Source organism: Panthera tigris, chromosome X (genome assembly GCF_018350195.1).
Source record: "Panthera tigris isolate Pti1 chromosome X, P.tigris_Pti1_mat1.1, whole genome shotgun sequence".
In the NCBI taxonomy this organism is placed as follows: Eukaryota; Metazoa; Chordata; class Mammalia; order Carnivora; family Felidae; genus Panthera; species Panthera tigris.
Window position 1 is genome coordinate 70,610,963 of NC_056677.1, and position 24,140 is coordinate 70,635,102.

Here is a 24,140-nt window from a genome sequence, read left to right on the forward strand (position 1 = left end):
GATGCATTATAATTGGCAGACACTTTCTCATTTGATTGTAAAAACAATTTTATGAGGTAGCTAAAATCAAGACTTTTTCAGATGATCTTCAAAACATCTCAGTCAAAATGTAAATCACTTATTTTTTAACTACCAATAATGTATACGGCAAACATTCCTGATTCTTAACCCATCCCTTACTTTCACTATCAATATGGGAAGTTTCATTTTCTACTTTATTCACCTATTTAATTATTTGAATTTTTAAAGAATGAATTATTTTTATAAGCAGGAACAATAAAGATTTTTTTAATCTGTTAGAACTAAATTAGTTTCTAAAGTGATATCAGTTGTAAAGGAAATCAAATCTATCATATAAATGAGTCTTTTTCAGTACTAAACATAAAATGTCTATATTACTGAGTAGAACAAAATAACTGCCAGAAATATAATTAAAGATTCTATGGACAAGTCTATAGCTGAGAATAAGGAATCAACTCTTACTATTCTATCCACCAATATTAGAAGGGTAGCAGAATCATGAAGCTTGCAGAATTCAGTGTCAATCCCTTGGATTTTCAACTAGAAAACAAGACAAATACCATTATTAAACAGTCAAATATATTTATATGAATTTATTAATAAAAATAGGTGAGTATTAATATCATCTGCATAAAGTTGAAATAAGACAATTGGATATTCATATCATTGAAGACACAAATAAATTCTCAGAAAAGGAGCAGAAACTTTGGTTAGAATACTGATAAACCTCTCTGAGGTGAACCAAAGTAGTCAATATCTATTTCATAGTCAGATGTGGTTTGTTTGCCAGATAATGCCTAATCCAATTTCTTATATACTATCTTTGAGCTTTAAGCTCTTTCTCTCCTGCATGCCCATGGGGAAGAATAATGGATGAGGCTCAGGGAACCAACACATTAATTTTTGCCCAAATGCATAAAGGTGGCTGCCTCAAAAAGAGGGCAGGTATGGTCACCATTTTATGGATGAAAGAATTTTTATTATTTATTTCCTTCTCTTTATTTACTAGGCCACCTCTTGGCTGAAAATATTAACAGTACTATGTATATGTGTTTGTATTTTAAATCCAGAGTTAAACAATCAGAGCTGACTGGATGACCTCACTTACCCATTCCCTGTTCACACACAAAGCTTATCCAAAATGATACTGCTAATGATATTCTCAAGTTACCAATCTGACATTTTGCCAAGCTGTTTGTCAGATCACATGTTTCTAAGTAAAATTTCATTGATTCTTGGGGTGCTCGGGTAGCTCCAGCGGTAAAGCGTCCAACTTCTGCTCAGGTAGTGATCTCATGTTTTGTAAGTTCAAACCCTGTGTCAGGCTCTGTGCCGACAGCTCAGAGCCTGAAGCTTTCTTCAGATTCTGTCTCTGTCTCTCTCTGCCCTTTCCTGGCACTCTCTCTCTCTCTCTCTCAAATATAAATAAACATTAAAAATTTAAAAATAAATACATAAATAAATTTTCATTGATTCTTGAGGAATAGCGTTAAAATGAACAAGGATTAGATTTGAAGTACACAGCACACAATGTAAATATACAATAAATTATTTTAAAGAGTTAAAGGTTGGTTTTCAGCATTTTGCACACCTGTCTCCCGCAAAAATTCCAAAGATTCCTTTTAAAGTCACTTACAAAGCATCAGTTAAAAACTGTTTTTTGATTTTCCACCTAGAAGATTTGTTAGATGACCAGATGCAGAACACAATTTTAAAATTTATCTAGCAGAATAATACAGTAAATAAGAGTTTAGCCTCTAAAATGAGTTGCCTTATATTAAAATCCCAGACCCACCATTTACTAGTTGTTTAACTTTGGGAAATTTCTGTGCCTCTCTATGTCTGTGTCTCAGTTCCTCACCTATACACCCTCATAAAGTTGTGAGGATGACAGATAATCTATGTAAAATTCCTCACACAGTACCTGGTCATAGTAAGTGACCAGTAAATCATTATTTTTTGTTCACTTAGCAAATAAAAGCCTGGCTAGCCAGGTTAATAATATTCTCCTCTTCTCTAGCATGGTGATGATATGCTAGATTCTATGGTGGATATACACACTAGGAAGACACCCGTTTTCTGAAGACACACTTGGTGAGTATTCTAGAGTTCAGGGATGCTAAAGTATCCTGAAAGGCAAAATTTGGTAGGGAAGTAGGCATGCATTATGATCTCTAATTTAAAGTAGTAATAAGTGCTGAGCATGTTTAAATCTCATTACATAAAGTAAGGCACCTCCCAGGACTTGCAGCTCCCTTAACAGCTAGATATTAAAAAAAGAAATCAAAGTCAGTGTTTCCTAGGGCACATATAAAATCAGGGTACATTCTTTTGTAAAAATGCAAAACAATAAAAACAAATGCTGAAATGCAAAGTATTTGTGGAATGGTAACAGCTTTCTTGACCAATCTCCCATTTATAGACAATAATTCAATCATTTAGACAAATCTAGTTCAATGTACATTAGAAAGTCATACTAGGCCTGTCAAGATGCACAGGCCCATAAATTAGAGTTGCTAGAAGTAGACCCAAAAGCAATCTCCCTTAACTGTAATTACCAGCTGGGGTTTGCAAAGAATGCAAATTTATCTGTAAAAATTAGGGTGTCCTTAGGCAAATACCTTATATTTTGGTCTGGGACTCTGGAATGATAACACCCATGCTTGTAATTTTTTTTGCTAAGCTTAAGAACCATGAGTAAGTCACTTTCATGTGATGTTTGTGACTTTTTTTTCTCAGTAAATTTAGGCATGAGCATGTCTTTGCCTATTTACAGTTAAATGAATTTCCAAGCCTGTGGACTTGGAAGCTCTGGCTTCAGCCCTAAAAATCCCACATTTCTGTTCTTTTCAAACTCTCTTACCTACTCAAATGCAGCCTTGAATCTTCGTGGCAAAGCAGGGCCGCTCCTGGCAGGTAAACCTGCCAGGTGAATCCACCCCTGAGGGGCGTGTCAGTACCATTTCCTGGAGCAATCTCACAGGGTGACTCAACTTTTCATTTGCACTCAAATACCTGCTGCCTCCTCTGAAGCTGCCAGACCTGCTCCTGCTGCTGCTCAGGTAACTCTAACCTCTCCTGGGCACCATTATAAGCAGAGGGGGTTGATAAATGGCTTCAACATGTGCATGCTTGCCTTCCTTCCTACCCTTATTCATGAGCACGCTCTCTCTCTCTCTCTCTCTCTCTCTCTCTCTGTTTTTTCTGTAGGGAGAGTGTCTGAGGAGTACTTCGCTGACCACTGAGAACATCATGAGCTCAAGCTGTTGGAATGAGAACAGCAGCAGCAGCTGTGGGATTCAGCAGCCCCCAGAGGTGCCGCAGTGCCAAACCCAGCATTACCACTGCCACCATCAGTCAAGCCAAACCCAGCACCTTCCAGAAAAAAATGTAGTGTATGAGAGAGTGAGAACCTACAGTGGGCCCATGAACAAGGTGGTTCAGGCCTTGGACTCCATCAACTCACAGGAAGTGCTCTCCCCTCTCAAAACTGCCTCCTCCTACCAAAATTTGGTTTGGAGCAACCATTCTCAGGTACCACAATGATAGTTAAGCCAGATTCATAGGGGATGTCTTCAACCTCATTTCTTTTCTTTCAGCTTCTCTGCCTCTGTTCTGCAGCTATATATGCAATGCACAGTCATCTAAATTCCATCTCTTGCTGTTCTTTCATTTCCTAGTGCTTGTGGTTGTTTTAACAGCTTCAGTGAGTTTTATAATCTAACTAGAGCATACGATGACTCATTTTTTGTTGGATTTGATTGGGATATCTGACCCGAAGTATTCATTTGCCTTTACCGCAAAACAATCCTCAACTTGAATACAATGATTTTTATAGAGTAAGTTCCCACTGATTCACTTGATTTCAGAAATAAGTAGATTTTTTTATATCGAATATGGTAGTACAGGGGCAATGGCTTATATGGAGTGATGAGCAATTATTTGTGTTCAGCAAACAGTGTGCTGCTCCAGGATAAGTGATAGGCACAAATATCGTTTCAAATTGCTGTATGTGTTTCATCTTCTGAAAACAACACACTGGTTCTTGTATAGCCAAAGTGAATAATTTATGAATATTGGCAGACAGAGGATTGAAAGAGTGGATATAGGACTGAGGAAGACAAGATGTAAGTAATTGTTATATAAAAGTTTAAAAAGGCAGAACTTTAAGGCACCCTTTAAAATAAAATAAATTTGCTTTTAAAGGGGCTATTTAGCATTAGTGTCTGTGCTAATAATCTTGCCAATGAATGTAAAAGAACATTGCAAGACTATGTAAAATTAACAGCTCTGTTTGTTTTCATTCTTTGAATCCGTTTACATTAAATTTGTATGAATTTAAGCTTTCTGGAAACATCTGTCTAAACTAAAATTATGTTTTCAAGATAAAATTTATACTGTAAAAAGTTCAAAAAGCAACCATTGGGATGATACTATCTGATGTTGGATTATTGTATAAATCTGGAATAATATGGGTTATTTTCCCAAAAACCACAATGTAAAGTAAGATATAAAGCAAAATTTCTAAAGTATATAATAAAACTTTTTTAAAGAATTTTTAAAGACCTAGATAACCCAACAACTACAAAGACCATAATTTTACTGACATTTTGTGCCTAGCTTAATTTGGGGGGAAATAATGAAGAAAAAATCCAGAATTTACTGTAGGTAATTTTCTAGTTGAAAAAAACTTCCACCTGTATTGAAGTCAAAGGAAAAAAATATAAAGATAACAAAATACTACTTTGCATAACTGATAATAATAATGCAAATGTACATTCTAATATTTAGTATTAGGATGTTAATGAACAACAAAGTGGGTATCATCTATGTTCCTTAGTAGCCCCAAAACAATGCAAAAACAGGTTACTATTATCATAGAAATGCTAAAATCACCCTGTCATAGTTATTTAAAAACATTAATCCTTTTTCTTGTCAACTTGCTAGTAAAGGAAATATAGATAAAAATTTAAGAGTGGAAATTTATCAAATTGTAAATATTGACTACAGAACAAATTTTAGGATCACTTTATTGTATCTCCTTAGTTCAACTGTCCTTTTTAAAAATCCCAGGACCAAGCTGGTCAAGCTTTTTTACAAGACTTTTCTTCTTTCTACCTGTCAATTGCTAAAGCAATCCTTATAAGACTATTGCCATCCTGAAGCATAGTTTCCCATAGACAAATTTATAAAGAACCTTAGGGAAATCAAGTATTGCCACAAAAATTTGGATAAGAGATTGGAATGGAGAATGTTGTGAAGTCTGATGTTTTTTTTAATTGAAAAGAAAAAAAAAAGGTTGTGTGAGGATGAGGTAGGTGAAATTCTATATATTTAGTAAAGGACAAAACTAAGAAGTTTCATTCCCTCAGTGAAACAAGAAGAAAATTTGACTATAAAATTTCAAACCTAGTTAGATATCAAAGGGCATTCACAAATCCACTAAAAGATAATTTGGCAAGAATTATTTAGGTAGCTATCACAAACAATGTGATGAAGAAACTCTTCTATTCTTTTTTTCTTTCTCCCTATTTCTTAACAGGATGCCATTGTGTAAAGTAGAACCTAGATTTTACATGAAATTACCTTCCTGGTAATGTGATGGGTAAGATGTGGCAGAAGCTTTATTATGTACCATGTCAAGAAAAATCAAACAGCACATATTACTCAAAATCTTTTTTTGTTTGTTTCATGTTTTAATAAAGTCTCTCTTTAATGTGCCATAATTTAGAGCCATTTTGAGTTGGTATGTAGCAACTATTCTGAGGCTAGAGTTTGTCATCCTGGCAGCTGGGCCTGTGTATTATAATCAATTGTTGCTTACCATAAATTCAGTTAAACTTTTACTTTAATTGCCTTCAGCATTTTGGTGTTTTGGATGACATTCAGATAATTCATAAGATTTAAAAATATATAATTGGGGCACATGACTGTCTCAATCAGTAGACCAGGTGACTCTTGATCTCAAGGTTGTGAGCTCAAACTCCATGATGAGCATGGAGCTTACTGTAAAATAAATAAAATAAATAAGGGCACTTGGGTGGCAAGCGTCAGACTCTTGATTTGGGCTCAGATCATGATCTCATGGTTCCCGGGATTGAGTCTTCCATTGGGCTCTGCACTGACAGCTCAGAGCCTGCTTGGGATTTTCTAACTCTCTCTCTGTCCCTACCCTGCTCATTCTCTCTCAAAATAAATAAATACACATTTTAAAAATAAATAAATAAATAAATAAATAAATCAATAAATAAAATGTACTTGTCAATAGTAAAATATGTTCCCTTTGAGAAACTGAAATTAATGTCACTCTTCTTTGTTTCCTGAATCTTAATTTTAGCTTATGTAGTAGACATTTTAGATTTAACCAAATGCTTTTTGCAGTACTTTAGTATTTTCTGTTTCTTTTTAGTATATTGATTTCCTCTATTGCTTTCTTGTGCACTAAGATGGGGTTTATAAATATAAATACTTAAAATTTCTCCAGATATAATGTTGCCCTGTTTCTCGTCTATAATTAATAGATATATTTCATTATTCTCTCAATTATTGTTTTATCTGATTGATAGAGCAGAGAAAATTGAATGTAGAAAGCAGTTGCTGATGAAATTACATAAATTAATGCTAGAATTAAAATGACCAGATTTATATATATGGACAGGTAAAATCAAACACAGGGGTAATCAAAGGCACAGATGCATTTTAAAACTGAACGCAATCTTGTAAATAAATGGAGTTCTAGAAACTACACAAAACAAAATAAAAAATTTTACAACTCAACCTTTTAAAAAGCTTAAATATTAGCTTACCATCATTAACGCAAAATGAAATACTGTCTTAATGAATACCATTAATGTAAAATTACTGAACATATATGTTTCCCATCTACTAATTAGCTTTTCATGAAGTTTAAGATATTTTCCATGTATTCAAAGGAGCTCTGTTGCATGAGAGAGAATTGAATCAAAATAAAAAAAGTGTTTTTACATTTTTTAAATGTTTTATTTATTTTTGAGAGAGAGACATAGAGACAGAGACAGAGACAGAGTATGTGCAGGGGAAAGGCAGAGAGAGAGGGAGGCACAGAATCCAAAGCAGGCTCAAGGCTCTGAGCTGTCAGCACAGAGCCCAATACAGGGCTTGAACTCTTGAACCATGAGATCGTGACCTGAGCCAAAGTGAGATGCCTAACCGACTGAGCCACCCAGGTGTCCCCAAAATAAAATATTTTTTAATACCAGTCATTAATTGAGTTGAATATTTATTAAATGCCTATTATATAGAAAACATAGTAATTATTTGGATAAATACCATTTGCTTCTCCTAGAGAAAATCCATGTTGAGGATAGATGTATAGGAAGTGGTCTGTAAGTGTTCCATATGTCTATATTTCATTTTTAAATATAATTTTGTGCTTTGGCCATCAATATTTTATTGAATAAAATAAGTTTTGGTGAAAGAAGGGACCTCTTAATATGTGTGCTGCATGGGTTACCATTCTTCTGAATTTAAAACTTGAAACCAAATTTAACTCTAGAGAGCTTCCCAGGGAGAATCTATGTTTATGAGTGTTATTGATAACTTCTGCTATCAATAATTAGTCAGCTTGGGCTTATCTTTGTTTAGGTGATATTTTCCCCTTTTCTTTGGTTACAAAGATTGTGGATAGCTCCCTTACTGTGCCAGGATTTTTATACACTATCAGAAAAATTTCCTCCTCTGTGGGGAGGGTGTGTTGCTTTGATACATTGTTGTTCAAGGGTGTGGTCAATAACATGAATGATTGTTCAGGGAAGTAGGTTGCCTTAAAATGGAATGAGGTCATAGGAAAAGAGGCCCATGTTTTTAGCTTTGGTCAGCCTTGTTTTGCTTACAATTAAATAAAGCTATAGAAATTGTGCAACTAATTGCTGGGTAAAAATTCCCATGGCAGTTGTCTCTTATTTAAGGGAGGTTTGATAAATTGCTGGGCCTGTTTTCAGGTCATGACACTCACAAGCTTTCCTTGTGTGTGTATTTGGAAAGGTGGGGGAGGGGGCATGGCAAGGGGAAAGGAGGTGAACTGGTGCTTTAACTGCTATGATCCAAATTTCTTTGTTCGGCAATTCATGGTAAAATAACTGGGAGAGTTGCCATGCTCTTAAATCCCATTTATTTTTATTAATTTTTTTTTACTATAACTGAGACACAATGTTACATTAGTTTCAGGTGTACTGCATAGTGATTCAAATTCTCCATACATTTTGCTATGCTCTCCACAAGTATAGCTGCCATCTGTTCCTCTACAGTATAATTAGAATATCATTAACTATAGTTCCTATGCTGTTTATTATTATTATTATTATTATCAAAAAAATGTGAGTGGGGGGAGGGGCAGAGAGAGAGGGAGAGAGAAATCCCAAGCAGGCTCCAGGGGGGCTTGAATCCAGGAACTATTAGATCATGACCTGAGCCTAAATCAAGAGTTGGACACTTGGACACTTAACTGTCTTAGCCACCCAAGTGCCCCTGTGCTGTTTATTCCTGTGATTTATTCATTCCATACTGGAAGCCTGTATCTCCCACTCCCCTTCACCTGTTTTGCCCATACCCTCACACCCCTTCCTTTTGGCAACCATCAGTTCTTTCTATTTATAGGTCTGATTCTGCTTTTTGTTTGTTAAACCCCATTTAAAAGTAAAAATTTTAGGGGGCGCCTGGGTGGCTCAATTGGTTAAGCAACCTACTTTGGCTCAGGTCATAATCTCACAGTTCATGGGTTTGAGCCACACATTAGGCTCCCCTTGACAGCTCAGAGCCTGGAGCCTACTTCGGATTCTGTGTCTCCCCCTCTCTACCCCTCCCATGCTCACGCTCTGTGTCTCTCTGTCTCTCAATAATAAACGTTAAAAATTAAAAAAAAAAAAAAAAAAAACAGAATGCCTCCTAAATTTGGAGCATGCTTTAAAAAAATAAATAAAAGTAAAAACTTTTTGTAAACAAGTATTTTTGAGCTAACTTTTTTTTTACAATAACAGCTATGGCAATAGCATCTTTTTTTGATTTCCAATGGAGCATATATATACTTCTAGTTTTTAAAGACAAGAAGCATGTACAAAGAGACTGTACACTTTATTTTTTCTCCTAGGTTCCTTCAGGAAAAGAAAAGAAACTCTCTTAAATGAGGAATTTCCTTTGGAAGAAAGGGATGAGGGGAAGAAGTCCTATTACTAGTACATTCTAATACATTCTATTGCTTTCTTTACATGAGAACAGAATTACAGATTTTATTCTAAATCAAGGAAGTATTTGCTTCATCTAAAAAAAATATCATTAGAATTTATATGTTTCTTCCTGTACAAAGTTCAGAACATTCAACAATAACCTAAGGCAGGCATTTAACCATGTTACTAACGTTGAAAGGTTTTAACAAAAGCATCTTTTTTACTATTCAAGAAATTTATTCAAATGGAAGTTTGCCTTGGCAAATTCTGCCAGCATAAATGTCAGGTGGTTTTTAAAGACATTGCCTCTTTTGAAACTGTTAGTCCTAAACTGTTCCTAAGTCACTATTATTATGTTCAGGGATTCTCACAGTCATTTTAAGACTCCTTCTTGGAACATTATATTATTTATTAGTTTTTAAAAGTTTTAAAGTTCAAATTAGATAGCATGAGAGTTCCATTCATTTCAACAAGCTTCCAAATATTTAAAAAACAAAGTCCTATACTATGAATGTAATCTCTTACCTCATTGTCATTCCCAGAAGTCTTGCCATCTCTCCTGTATCTACGGCACCAAAGTCTTGAACTCTTTGATAAGATTATCAAAATGAAAGCCAATAGGTGTTGGCTAAAGAGGTTCATGTTTTTCAGAGTGAAAATATGAGTCACAAAAAAACACTGTGTGGAGAAAATGCCCATAAATATGAATCTATTTGGAATGGCTTATAGAGAGGCAAATAATAAATGGGCAGTGATAAGGTAGACTTTAGCAGAACAAAACTATGAAACAGTCTAGTGTAGTGGCTAAGAATGTAGACTTCTGTTTTAAATGTCTTAGGTTTAATTCCTGGTTCAGGGACATGCTATCTATGGGGATCAGTTGCTTAATATGTAAAATGGGACAATAATACTTAACTCATAGGATAGTTGTTAGGGTCAAATTCGATAACATATGATGGAAAACGCACAGCATAGTGCCTAACACACAGTAAATATTAAGTCCTAGAACCTAGAATAAATTACTGATCTCTCAGGACCTCAGTGTCCTTATGGGTAAAGTGTGGACAATAATACCTTTCCTCAGGGTTTTAGTGAATATTGAATAAGATATCATGTCACGGTGTCCAGCACACTACCTGGCATAGAGCACTCAATAATTCTTTCCGATTTTATCATTGATCTATAAAAATATAGCCAAAAAACCCCTTAGCGCCACAGACAAAATAAAATAAATGATAATGAATAGGCTATAAAATAAGAGCTTTTTTAACACTGGAAAGATTGGGTAAACACATATGCTTGAAAGGCTTATTAGGGCTCTACTAGCTAAGAGAGACTAATGAGGAAAAACATTAAAACAATTTTCTAAAACTCATGGTATATGATCAAAATACTAGAAAAGCAGGGATGTATTTAAAATGTTTACTGGCATAAGTATCCTTTAGAAAGAGTAATTTGGAAGTTCCCATGTTCTTAGTGTCTTTGATATTTTAGATGGAGTGTTTTTAGTTTGTGTTTTTGTTTTATTCTTCTGAAATGTAGTGACACTGAACATTAAAGCTTGTTTGCTGTCTGATTCTTACCTAATGTTTCTTCTAAAGCTGCACTTCTAATAGGGTAACGTGTGACTATTTTCATTTATATCTAAATTAATTAAAATCAAATAAAATTAAATACTCCATTTCTCAGTCACACTAGCCACATTTTAACTGTTCTACAGCCATATGTAGCTAGTGGCTGCTATATTGGATAACACAAATATAAAACATTTCCACCATTGCAGAGTGTTCTACAGGACACTGGAAATCTATATATTCAGGCTACTCATTTAAATATAGAAATACCTTTAAGATCATCACATTCAAGAAAATTTATGGTGGTACAAATGTGTGATCAAAGTGTTGTCAATTTACATGATCAGCTATAATGGGTAGATTAAAATGAAATAAAAATGAAGCCACAAATGCTCAAAGTATAAGTTTACAGGAAAAAGAGAATTAAATTCATAAACCTTTTTAAAATGAATGAATGAATGAATGAAACCTTTTTAAAAGAAATGAATGAAAGATTTTTATGTATATATGCATGTATGTATACTTCTAGCTACATGATTTTCCCGGAACCTCACTTTTTGACAGAGTAAATGGTTAAGAAGATGAAAAAGATGAAAAATTACATCCCTCAATCAAAATGCATCTTTGTTTCTTTGTCTTTCCTTGTTTTTAAGGTTTATTTTGAGAGACAAAGTGCATGCTGTAGGGGGAGGGAGGGAGGAAGAGAGGGAAAATCCCAACCAGGCTCCGCCCTGCCCTGTCAGCAGGAAGCCCAAGTTGGGGCATGAATTCCCTAACAGTGAGATGACCTCCTGAGCAGAAACCTAGAGATGGATGCTTAACCACTTAACTGACTGAGCCAACCAGGCACCCCCAAATGCATCTTTCTTTGTTTTGGGCACATGATCTGGGTTTCATAGCTTCTCTGGAACTACCTATCTTCCTTAACTTACTGAATCAATTTTAAACTTTAGTAAGGTTCAAATGCCATTCCCATTTTTACAGATGTGGCAACTGAAACAGTGAAATGTTATATGACTTACTGAAGTTCATATAGGTAGTATGTGGTAGAACTAAGATTTAAATCTAACAGTCTAGTTCCAGGTCTATACTTGTAATCACCATATTCCTGGTCTACACATTTGACTCTTATTTATCTCACACAGTAACATCTGATATCTGGTTCTTACTTATACTTCATGATCATTTCCTTATATGTGCTTCCATTATGAACCATTTAAAATCTTTTGACACAAGCCGGGGCATAAATAATAATATAATGAGCATTTAAATACTTTAAAACTTAGTTATTTACAAAGAAGGCTGACTTTTTTGCTGCTGTTCAGAATTCTTTTTTAAAATATTTTTCTTATAGATTGTATTGGCTGTTTTGTATTAAAATATACAAGGCTCCAGCACTGGATAATAATAAGTTCATTAAATTTTTAGTTATTTAAAAGTTCATAAATGCTTTAGGAGAACATTGATAGAAATAGTATTAAGAAATAAAGTGAGCTTTTACCTTAGCATGGAATTTATAATCTCAGCAATAAAATGATATTTCATTTGTAATACAGAATCTTTTCAAAAAATTTGATAATCGAGTTCCAAAATTAAGTTCAAACTCTTCATCATGATGATGTCAAAGGATCTTCTAGATCCTTAGAACAGTCTTATCCTAATTTTCCAGTCTTATCTCCCACTACCTACTTCCTCCCACCTTGTGTTCTGGACACACTGTACTGCTTTCTGTTTCTTGAGCAGACTGAGCATTTTGCCTCCCTCCTATCCCTGCCTTTGTTCATTTCATTCCCCACTCTGGCAATAGCCAACCTTCCCTCACATCGCCTCTGGAATTCTACCTATCCCTCAAAATACATCTGGAAAGTTATCCTCTTGACATCTCCAATTCTGAATCTTCTTACCCTCTCCTCAGTGTAGTACTCCACCCCCACCTCCATCCCAGATGTGTTCTCCTACCTACTATCACTTTATATTATTTAACTATAACACACTTATAATACTGAGTAGTATATTATTGATGTGGTCCTTCTTCCCCTCCACCATAGACTCTACACTTGTTGAGGGTTGAGACTTTTTAGAAATCAAAACTCAAAGACAAATCAAAACAAATATTTTGGGGAATGGGATGGAACTGGAAATTCTCTCTTACACTCTTTCTCTCATCTTTTCCCCCCCTCTCCCCTCTCCCTTCTCTCCCAGCTTTTCTGTGTTTTCTCTCCCCCCACATTATGATCGTGGCTTGCAAAAATGCCTGAATGTGGCTGTAAGCAATGGCTTTAATAAAGATATATAGTTATGATTGTTTGTGGGCTTCACCTTTCTATGCCTTCTCTTTGAACTGAAAATGGAAAGTAGGACACAAATTGCTTCTTTAAAAAAGTGAACAACACATAACGTATATATTAGGAAGCTATTTAATAAGCCAATTCATTTTCTATTTTAGTTCTTTGGTCACATTAAGCATTTATATTTGATTTATATTTTTCCCCTATGAGCAAATATTTATCATTACTTATGGCAAATTCTGTTAAAGGGTTAGTGGCTCTGATCTGTCATCATATTATTTCCCAGGGATCTTTTTGTGATATTCCCTTTAAGCAAATTACAGTTTGAGGCTGCTAATTAGTCTGCTTATAAAGATATTTTTTTTACCTCCCTTGTTACTGAAATTCTGTCTAGGTGAAGTGATTTTATTTATTGAATCTTGCTCAGTAATCTGTAATTGTTTTAGCACATCAGTTATATGCCCCAAGATTCCCTCATAAAAACTACTACTACTGCTGAGTATTCACCCATACACCAAAATGCATTTTAAAATTTCCAAGGAAAGATTTTTACCCTCAAAAATAGTATTTACCCATTTCTTTTCTAAAACAAACTTCAGCTGGGATGCATAGTTTCCTGCATAACATTATTTTAAAATAATTCACAAATATAATTATATCTAAGAATATGTTATCTAGAAAAGTTGCTTCAATTCCCTGCAAATACCCTATATCATTCTCTTGCTTCAATAAAACCTTCAGCAACACTCAGTGTCTATAAATTTCTTAGTCTGACTTTCAGAGCCCTTCATTATCTGGCTTCTAGGGACCTTACTTCCTGGAACTCCCCTTCTAGTGTTCTGTTTCAGCCAAAATGTAAACTGTTGTTCTCTAAATATAGCCCCTAATGTTCCATAACTATGCCTTTGCTCATGTTGCTCTTATACCTGAAATGTCCCATTCCCCATCCTCACCAATCTAGATAAGTTGAAATTACAACAATTTTTCAAGACTTTCCTCAAGTGTAACCTTGTGATGAAATCTTAAATTGTCCCATGCTGAAATCTTCTCTTAGCTCTCAAAAACTCTCATAGTAAGTTCCTCATAGCTCTTATGATACTGTATCTCTATTTACACTAATAGTTTTTACCACCTAAATAATTATAAGCTTGGTAAGGGTAGAGAGTATATTCTGTCTATGCTTTATATCTCTTTCACCACCATCGAATAACAAGTATTGAAAAACTTAGTTATACATGTTACCAATCCAGTAAAAATTATGCCCCATATTAACAGATGGTATTTTTTTGAAATTATTTTACATGCATTCTTTACCCACTGGAATTCCAAAAACTAAGTAGGAAAATATTACATCCACTGTACAGTGTGCAAGTAAAAATATGCATTGTGTATTATTGTCTATTGTACAAATAAAGAAATTGAGGCTCAAATAGCTCAGAATAATAACGTGTCCAAGTCATAACAGCTAGTTAATGAATGTCCTAGGTTTAGAAACCAGCTCTTGATAGTTTCCCTATGTCAGCTATCACCCTTAATTAACCTTAGTTAGATACTAAAGTATTTTCAGTTTAAACAGGTTTAAATTTTTGAGATTCAGCAAATCATTTGATAGATTTCCCCCTTCTAATGTTCCATTATCAGAGTGGAAAGTATAAAAAATATATCAAAGGAAAAAAAACTGTATCTGTTCTAAATTTCAAGGTCTTGCCCTGAAATAATCCTGGAATTCAGAGTATGTCCTAGGTTTTTAAAGTTTTCCTTCTACCTGAAGGAGAATAACACCTCTCCAGCTTCTGCTTTCCCTTCTTTCTGCACTTCACTGAGCTACTGGAAAGCTCTCTCACTGAGGTGAGTAACTGAGAAATTGGGGCCATTTGCATTTCATATGATTTGTTAATTCTGAAAAAACATAACTATTTTAACAAACAGAAATAAGATGCAGTTTTGTGAATCCTCCCTAGGGCAACTTGAGTTTCCCAGCTCTGATTTAGGGTATACTAAGGTATGGACAATTATCTCAGGTGATGTAGTGAAATTATCCAAAAAAGCAGATGGATTTAATCCACTCTGATCTTAAAATTGGTGATGTCATATGTGCTTTATAAATGGAGGAAAAAGAGAAGGAAAAGGAGGAAGAGGGCTGGTACAACTTTACAAGTTGAAAATCATTACTTTAGGAAGTGTGGGAAAAACAGCTTGGATTTTATGCTAAGCCTAAGCCCACCTGATTATAAACAAAATTATTTTTTTTTACCAGAACTCTACCTAAAGATAGTACCCAACAAGGCAATAGTTACATATATGGCAAATGTGAGCCACAAGAATAAACAACTCAATACTGTGCTAAATATTTAAACATAAAAAGTAGGGCCCTCTTACAAAAATTGAAGGACTTAGAAAATATGAGTAGTAAAGAAAATTTTAATGTTTTATTGAGTTTGAAGGTCTTTGCATACACTCTGTAAATATATCATGCAGTCTGTAAAAAAATACTCCATTAAAGTTTTTAGAAGTTTAAGTTATTTAATCAGGGTATTCTTTCACACAGTCACTTTTGGGTGGATTTCTTATTTTCGGGCACTCAAAAGTTACTTTTGATAGTAATTTAAAAAAAGGCAAATATCTAGCCTGTTATTGTAAGAACTAGTCAAATCTAACAGAATTTGTTCAACAACTTGAAAAACAAAATATAATGAGGCAACCTATAGATGCAGCAAAGTATGGTGACTAAAAGCATGAGTTCTGGAGTCATGCTATTTGAGTTGGAATTCTAACACTCTAGTATTAGCTTTATGATTTTCAGCCAATTACTTAACCTATCTTTGTGTAACTTTTACATGTAAAATGAGATGATAATAGTACCTCCCTCATGGGATTGCTTTAAGTGTCAAATGAAATAATCTATGTAATCTATTTGGCGTAGAAAGCTCTTAGTGTTAGTTGTCCTCATTATCATCATCATCATCAAAGGAAAGCAAGACAGACAAGTTTAAAGGATTTGAAATTGCTTTGTATCTATGGAAAAATAAGCTGGAAATCATCTCCTATCTTCTAATTCACACTCACCCACACCCAAATTCCATTTCTCATATGAGGAAACTGAAGCTCAGGGAGACCTGTTTGATATCAGTTTGATATCAGTTGTTTGATGGCACACAGCTGGCTGATAGTGTAACTATAAGTAGAACCCAGGATTCTTGATTCCCAAATCTAGGACTCTTTCCACTAGATTATTATACTTATCACTACCTCTTCCCCAGCCTTTGATTATTTTATTACAAGGTATGTAAGACAGTTGCACAGGGGGCTGAAGCACAAAAGACGTACTTATTCATTGAATTTAGTGTTTTCAACATGAAGGATTTAAGTAAGCTATATACATATAAGTCACACTGAAAATTAAACATTCATATAAGTTATCAAGTGGGAAAGTTAGTCCTTTTCCTGGGATGCCTTTGAAACTAAGACATCTTCATTCACTTATTTACATTTTTGATCACTTCCTATGGAGTAGGCAATGACTATTTGTGGGGTGACTTGCTGCAATCCTGCTTAGAGATAGATGCCACTGAAAGTAACTTCCATCATTAAGATAATGTTCATTTGGGACATTTACTCACACTATTTTACTTAATTTTGTAGACTTCCAGGGAAAATGTTTTCTTTAGCAGGTGTTTCTGGAATTAATAAACCTTCTATTCAGTTGTTTTTCTGAACCTTTGATCAGCCTAATACTGCTATGATTTAAGTTCATGCTGGTCAATACTACATGTCTTAATCTTTTTTACCCTTATTAAGCTATCACCTTAATATTTCACTTTTTGGAACTACTCCACTTGTCCTCTGTTTCCATGAGGGTTTAATGGGAAAAGCTACATTTGCCTAGATTAATTATAATAATGAAGGCTTAAACTAATTAAGTAAATTATAAGTTATAGAATTAATTTACTGGATTTTCAAATATAAGAAGATTAATTACTTCATTTTAAGACCAAACTAGTCTTTGTATAAATGCACCAATTTTCTTTTAAATAACTACTGTCTTGGCGTCTGAATAAAGTAACCCTGTCTATACCACTATAAATAAGTGTCCTAAAGGTGTGATGTGTGTGTGTGTGTGTGTGTGCTTATCCTTGTTCTGGTTAATTTTTGCAAGTTTATAAAACTTCTCAGTAGACTCTTGGGGGCCTTGTTGGCTCAGTCAGTTAAGCGTCTGACTTTGGCTTAGGTCATGATCTCACACTTTGTGAGTTGGAGTTCCATGTCAGGCTCTGTGCCAACTCAGAGCCTGAGGTTTGCTTCAGATTCTGTGTCTCCCTCTCTGCCCCTCTCCCACTCATGCTCTGTCTCTCTCAAAAATAAATAAACATTAAAAAAAATTAAATACTTTTCAGTACACTCTTTTATCTTAAAAGTTAGCCTACTTGGCTAATAAGTTTCATTCTATTTAATTTGCTTATGTCATCAGATTTGAATTGGTTAAAGGAAGGGGGAAAGAACTACCATTTACAGAATACTTATCAGGTGGCAGGTAGTGTGGACAAATTGTCTTCTCAACATGATCTAGTATTACTGGTCCCAGCCTAAAAAGGCTAAAAATTTGCAGAAAAACATCCTGCAAACATGTATACTTTTGCACACTGCTGGCAGATGTGTAATTGGCATAGCCATTTGGGAAATCACTTGGCAATATCTGTTAAAATGAGTAATGCACAAACTCTGTGCCTGGTCAATCCCACTTCTTTGTGTAATTTTATAGAAACACTCGCATGCATAAGGATGCTCATTGCAGCATAGTGAAAACTGGAAACAATTTAAACATTGTTCAGTAGGGAAGTAGATAAGTTATTAAACATTATGGAATACTATATATTAATTTAAAATAATGAACTAAGACATATACCTAATATATAATACAAAATATCTTTGATTTACATTACAGAATAATAAAAGCAATAAAGATTATTATTTGTACATATATATTTATGTAATGGTACATGAAACAATGATTATTTCTGGGTAAAGGATTTGGATAAAGGGAGGATGATTAAGGAAAGATCTTTGAGTTTTATCTATATAAATTTTTATGTTCACATGTATTCATGTGTTATTGCACAACTAAAAATCACCTTTCATTTTTTTTTATTTTTTTTCAACGTTTATTTATTTTTGAGACAGAGAGAGACAGAGCATGAACAAGGGAGGGGCAGAGAGAGAGGGAGACACAGAATCTGAAACAGGCTGCAGGCTCTGAGCGGTCAGCACAGAGCCCGATGCGGGACTCGAACTCACGGGCCGTGAGATCATGACCTGAGCCGAAGTCAGACGCTCAACCGACCGAGCCACCCAGGCGCCCCCATTTTTTTTATCTCTCTAAACATTCTCCCCTTGGATCTGTGGGTCAAACCCACCTGCATTTGGTTGCATTTATAACCATCATCCTGAGGTAAGGATGATATACCTCTTTGGCCTACATTTGTCTGAGAAATTCTCAGCTACAGCAGGAAATGTGAGAACATATTCAAAGGCTGCCTTGATATATTAAGCTTGCAGTATTACTGTTGGTGTAACAGGGAAAGGGGGGATGAAAACGTTCCAAGATGAACCAAAAGAAAAACAAAAGAAAAACCATAGCATACAGAATATTTGGCAATTTGTTTTAAGAACAGCACATTACACCTATTTTGTAACTATGCTTCCATATGAGTCTGTCAGTGTTTCCCTTGATTCTAATTTTTAGTCCATGATTCTAATTTTTAATAGCTTCCTTGTTCTAAATAAAAAAATATTTTTATTGTTGTGGGACTATATCCTGTAGTTGTGTCAGTTAGGTGTAAATTACAGTAATGTATGAAGAGATTGTGTAAAGCTATCAACTTGTTGCACACTAATAAATCTACACAGTTTGTTGATTTGGGAAAAATGTAAGGAATGTGAGCATAATCAATAAACTGACTTTTATCAGATCATTATTAAAACTCATACTTTCACTTTTATAGACCATTTTTAGAACATCAGAGTTTACTCTTTGAAATTTAACCACAAGTAGATCAGACAGACCATAATTAAAAGTCAGACTGAAGTAATCTCAGGGCAGTAGACTTTTTTTTAAATTTTTTATTAGAATTCCAGTTAGTTAACATACAGTGTAATATTAAATTCAGGTGTACAATATAGTCATTCAACAATTCCATACATCACCCAGTGCTCATCACAACAATTGCACTCCTTAATCCCCATTGCCTATTGAACCCATCCCCCCACCCACCTCCCCTATGGTAACCATCAGTTTGTTCTCTGTAATTAAGAGTCTATTTCTTGGTTTTTCTCTGTCTCTCTCTCATATGTTTTATTTCTTAAATTCCACATATGAGTGAAGTCATATGGTATTTGCCTTTTTTTGACTTATTTTGCTTAGCATAATACACTCTAGTTCCATCCATGTTGTTGCAGATGACAAGATTTCATTCTTTTTTTATGACTACGTAATATTTAGCCATATGTGTGTATGTGTATGTGTGCGTGTGTGTGTGTGTGTGTGTGTGTGTGTAGGGGGGGAGGATGGGAGACTTGAGCTACTTCCATATCCGTTATTTTAAATAATGCTGCTGTATACATCAGGATGTTTTTATTCTTTTGACTTAGTATTTTTGTATTCTTTGGGTAAATATCCATTAGTGCTATTGATTGATGGATCATACTGTAGTTCTATTTTTAACTTTTTGAGGAATCTCCATACTGTGTTCCAGAGTGGCTGCATCAGTTTTCATTCCCATCAACAGTACAGGAGGGTTTTCCTTTCTTCACATCCTCCCAACACCTGTTGTTTCTTGTGTTTTTTATTTTAGCCATTCTGACAAGTGTGAGGTGATATCTCATTGTAGTTTTCATTTGCATTTTCAGGGAAGTAGTCTTAGTTGAGTCTTCAAAGGTAGTATTCTATCATGATTAGGGAATTTTTGCATTTGATGTTTTTGTGTTGATAAATTTTGCATCTTGTTAAATTGCAGACGGTGTGTACATTAGCAAAAATCTCAAAAAGAAGAAAAGAATGCAACCTAGAAGTACAAGAAAAATGTGTTGTTATGAAAGTATTCTAGAAATTATTTTATCATTAGTTTACTAGCAAAACTGACAAAGGAATTTAGTAATATGCTCTTTGGATATAAGAAAACTCTAAATAAAGTTCTTATTTCTGACAAACTGGGTTATTATAAAATTAATGGAAATACAGCCTCAAGAAGGTAAGACATTCACTGCTCTGTAACAATTTCTGAACCCCCTTTTGCTTTTCTCAACAGAAACTCCATTCTCCAACTCTGAAAATAGCTACTTGTCCCCCAAGCAGTATACATAGAACCCAAAATACAGAACATGTAAAAGAAGTTATGGTTATATATTAGGTCCTTTTCTTTTTTATGTAAGCCTTGCTCATATGTTTAAGTAATCTTGAATCCCTCCTAAGGCTTTACACGTTCACAAAATGTCCGGAACACAAAACTAGAAAGGGAATTCTCACATATGATAATCAGCTCAGCCCATTAAAGCAATGTGAAACAAACGCTGAAATAAACGCTGCAAACTGAGACTTTTCAGCTTCATTGTCTATTCAATCTGATTGCTTTTAGTGTGACTTTTAGTCAAGGATCTCCTAGTGATTATATATATTTTAAGGATCCTCGATTTTTAGCACAAATAAAATACTTAGATCTTAGACTGATCAAGGACCTGACTGTGAGTGATATAACTGTAAGTTTACATTCAGAGAGAATAGCTTATAGGGTCAGAACTAGCCCTTCTCAAAGGTACATGACTTGAAAGACATGCAAGGATCTAGTTCCCTTAGCCTTTGCGACTTAATAATTCCACTTTTAAGATTACCCTGGAGACTAGGCATTGTATCTCCAAAAAGTACCTGTAATAATAATGAAATAACATATTCACAAATATGTGTTTAATGAACTAGTCTCCATACAGTAAAAAGTGAATTCTAAGAAAATAAAACATAAAACATCCTAAATTTGTTACTGCATAGGAGGGGAGTATAAAGGGTGTGGATTTTGGAGGTTAGGAGGGAGAAAGATGGTGTTCTAAGAAAGCAGACCTTCCCAGATGAGGTACCAAGGTATGAACTTGCACAGTAAGGGAACAAAGAACCAAAACTGGTCTCTAGAGTTCAATACAGTAAGGAAAAGGTGATCTTATGTAAAACAAGTAAGATTATCAGAAGTTTGTCTACCACTTCCCAATTTGGCTTAGCCTAAAGCTAAGTCAGTTAGAGTCATGCATTTATTAAGCAAACATTTACTGAGAGCTGACTATCAAATATTGTACAAAGATACATTAGATCCAATTGCTATTCTCAAAGAGCTCCTAGACTAGCATGGGTCACATATATATCAAAACATAGGGCAGGGGCATGAAGGCTACAACAGTGATAGAAATAGAGCCTTACAGGATCTCCAAGATAGGATTGCCTTAGAAAAATAAGTCCAATTAAATAGTAGAGCTAGTCACTACATTCAAATCCAGTCAGCAAATTACATTAGCTATTATTTTTCATAATGAAGGGCTTTAAAATTTGGTTTACTGTGTTTTAATTCTGATAATAAAAATATGTTTATTGTAGAGAGTTTTGGAACAATAAAAAATGTAGAGAAGAAATAAAAATCACTCATGATCCCTTCTCTTACCCACAGATACTATACTAGCCATGAAATGCTAGATTCATGTTTTCTTCCATTTAAATAAGGAATTGAGATCATACTATATATGTAGTTTTATATCTTCATTTCTCACTTAACATTATATAATGTTATGATTTTTTCATGAAAGTTTGTATTTCTAAAATCATTATTTTAGTAGCTACATATTTCACTCCTCCTACTCCACTTTCATCACTATTATTATTTAAATATTTTTGTCCAGGGGCGCCTGGATGGCTCAGTCAGTTAAGGGTCTGACTTCAGCTCAGGTCATGATCTCACTGAGTTCGAGCCCCACATCAGGCTTTGTGCTGACAACTCAGAGCCTGGAGCCAGCTTTGGATTCTGTGTCTCCCACTCTCTCTGCCCCTCCCTCGCTCATGCTCTGTCTCTCTCTCTCTCTCTCAAAAATAGATAAATATTAAGAAAATAAAAAAATAAATAAAAATTTTGTCCAGTTAAAATATGGTATCCTTTTGTTATGTTTATTTGATTCTTTGTTTGAATATTCTTGCTGTCCATTAACCATTTGTTTTTCTTTTATAAATGTTTGTGCCATTTTCTCATTTTTCTAGTAGTATGATTTTTTTTTCTTATTGAGGTATAAAAATTCTATATTAATGATATTGATCCTTTTTCCATTAAAAGTTTACAAATGACTTTGTTCTAGTGTTTTGTCTCTTTTTTTGAATTATTTTTTTTTAAAGAAAGACAGAGAAAAGAGTGAAAACTGGGGAGGGGCAGAGGGAGAGGGAAGGAAAGAACATTAAACAGGCTCCTGGCCCAGTGCGGAGCCTGATGTGGGACTCCATGTCACTACCCTGAGTTGATGACAGAAGCTGAAATCAAGAGTTGGATGCTTAACCACTTAACCAAGTGAGCCGCCCAGGCGCCCCTTATCTCTTTTTTTTATTTACAGTTTTTTAATGTTTATTTTTGAGAGAGAGAGAGCTTGAGCAGGGGAGGGGCAGAAAGTGAGACACAGAATCAGAAGCAGGCTCCAGACTCTGAGCTGTCAGCACAGAGCCCCACACAAGACTCAAACTCACAAATTGTGAGATCATGGCCTAAGTGAAGTCGGATGCTTAACCGACTGAGCTATTCAGGCACCCTGCCTCTTGTCTCTCTTTTAATGTTATTTATGGTCCTTTCCCGCCACTGCATTGAAGATTTAAATGCTTAAGTACACACGCACGCACACACATACACACATTTTTCTCTTTGTGTCTCCTTCCATTTTTAAAAATATGGGATAATTAATAAATATTAAGCTATATTTTCTTCTATTCATGTGGGAGCATTTACAGTGAAATGAATATTTTGAAACTCTCATCAAATATAGTTTGGGGTCCCTGGGTGGCTCAGTCAATTATGGATCTTGGGTTTAGACCCAATTGCTGGTAGGATCATGCCCCACGTGTGCTGACAGCCTGGAACCTGCTTGGGTGCTTGGGATTCTTTCTCACTCCTCCATCTATGCCCCTCCCCCACTCTATCACTCTCAAAATAAATAAATAAACTTTATATATATATATATATATATATATATATATAGTTTGGAATGTGTGATGAATTACCATGAAATGAGTATAATAGAAACACCTAGCACAGTGCTGAGCACATAAACACATGCTTTCATATATGTTTCTAAGACTGAAATTAACTAAAAGCATAAATTCATATGTCATCATTATGCAAATGACTTTTAAAATTTCACTCTGAAAATTCTTTTTTATTATTAATGGCTTCAAGTTCACTAAACAACTATAATTATATGCAGCTTTTACCTTTTTCCCCAGGAACTCCATTCTCCAACAGTGAAAGTCACTGCATATCCACAGACTACTATTAGGAGATACATAGTACAAAATCCTGAACAGGTAAGCTATATCACAGAAACCTTTGTTCCAGCCCATAATTCCTTAGAAGTTGATAGCTTAAACAAGAAGGGTGAGTCAGTACCAGATCCCTAAAATCAGATTGTTGGTGTTTCTTCCAGTTATAAATTTAATTACTAATAATTATTATTTAAAAAGTCATTTTTAATTCCAGACAACTGTGTGCCCATATATTCTGATTCAGGGATGCAACAGTTTCAAACAGCATGGAAATTCTTGGGTTATAAAATTTTTCTACTTCTGTAGCTCCACCTTTGTGCTACAAAGGATTTTGTGCCCTTTGAACCAAAGGAAAAAGGGACAGAGTTCTTTCGCAGACTTCACATAAAAATTATCAGCTGTTACATCGGGGATTGGAGTCTTTATTTAGATATGCCATTGAGATATGGGATAGGAAGAAGATAATGAAAAGTCAAAAGTTCAAAAGTGTCTCCATGACTTTGTTGCCTATATT

The 24,140-nt window shown here is 34.7% G+C and overlaps 1 protein-coding gene across 1 annotated transcript in view; it reads left to right on the top strand.

The window, feature by feature from the left end:
- Positions 1 to 3,246: 3,246 nt before the first annotated feature.
- POF1B (POF1B actin binding protein) overlaps positions 3,247 to 24,140 on the top strand; it is a 109,648-nt gene continuing 88,754 nt past the window's right edge. Inside the window, exons 1-3 of the mRNA XM_007092876.2 lie at positions 3,247 to 3,555; positions 20,385 to 20,459; positions 23,588 to 23,668. Coding sequence (XP_007092938.2) covers positions 3,274 to 3,555; positions 20,385 to 20,459; positions 23,588 to 23,668 — 438 coding nt within the window. The 5' untranslated portion in view covers positions 3,247 to 3,273. The remainder of the gene's footprint in view (positions 3,556 to 20,384; positions 20,460 to 23,587; positions 23,669 to 24,140) is intronic.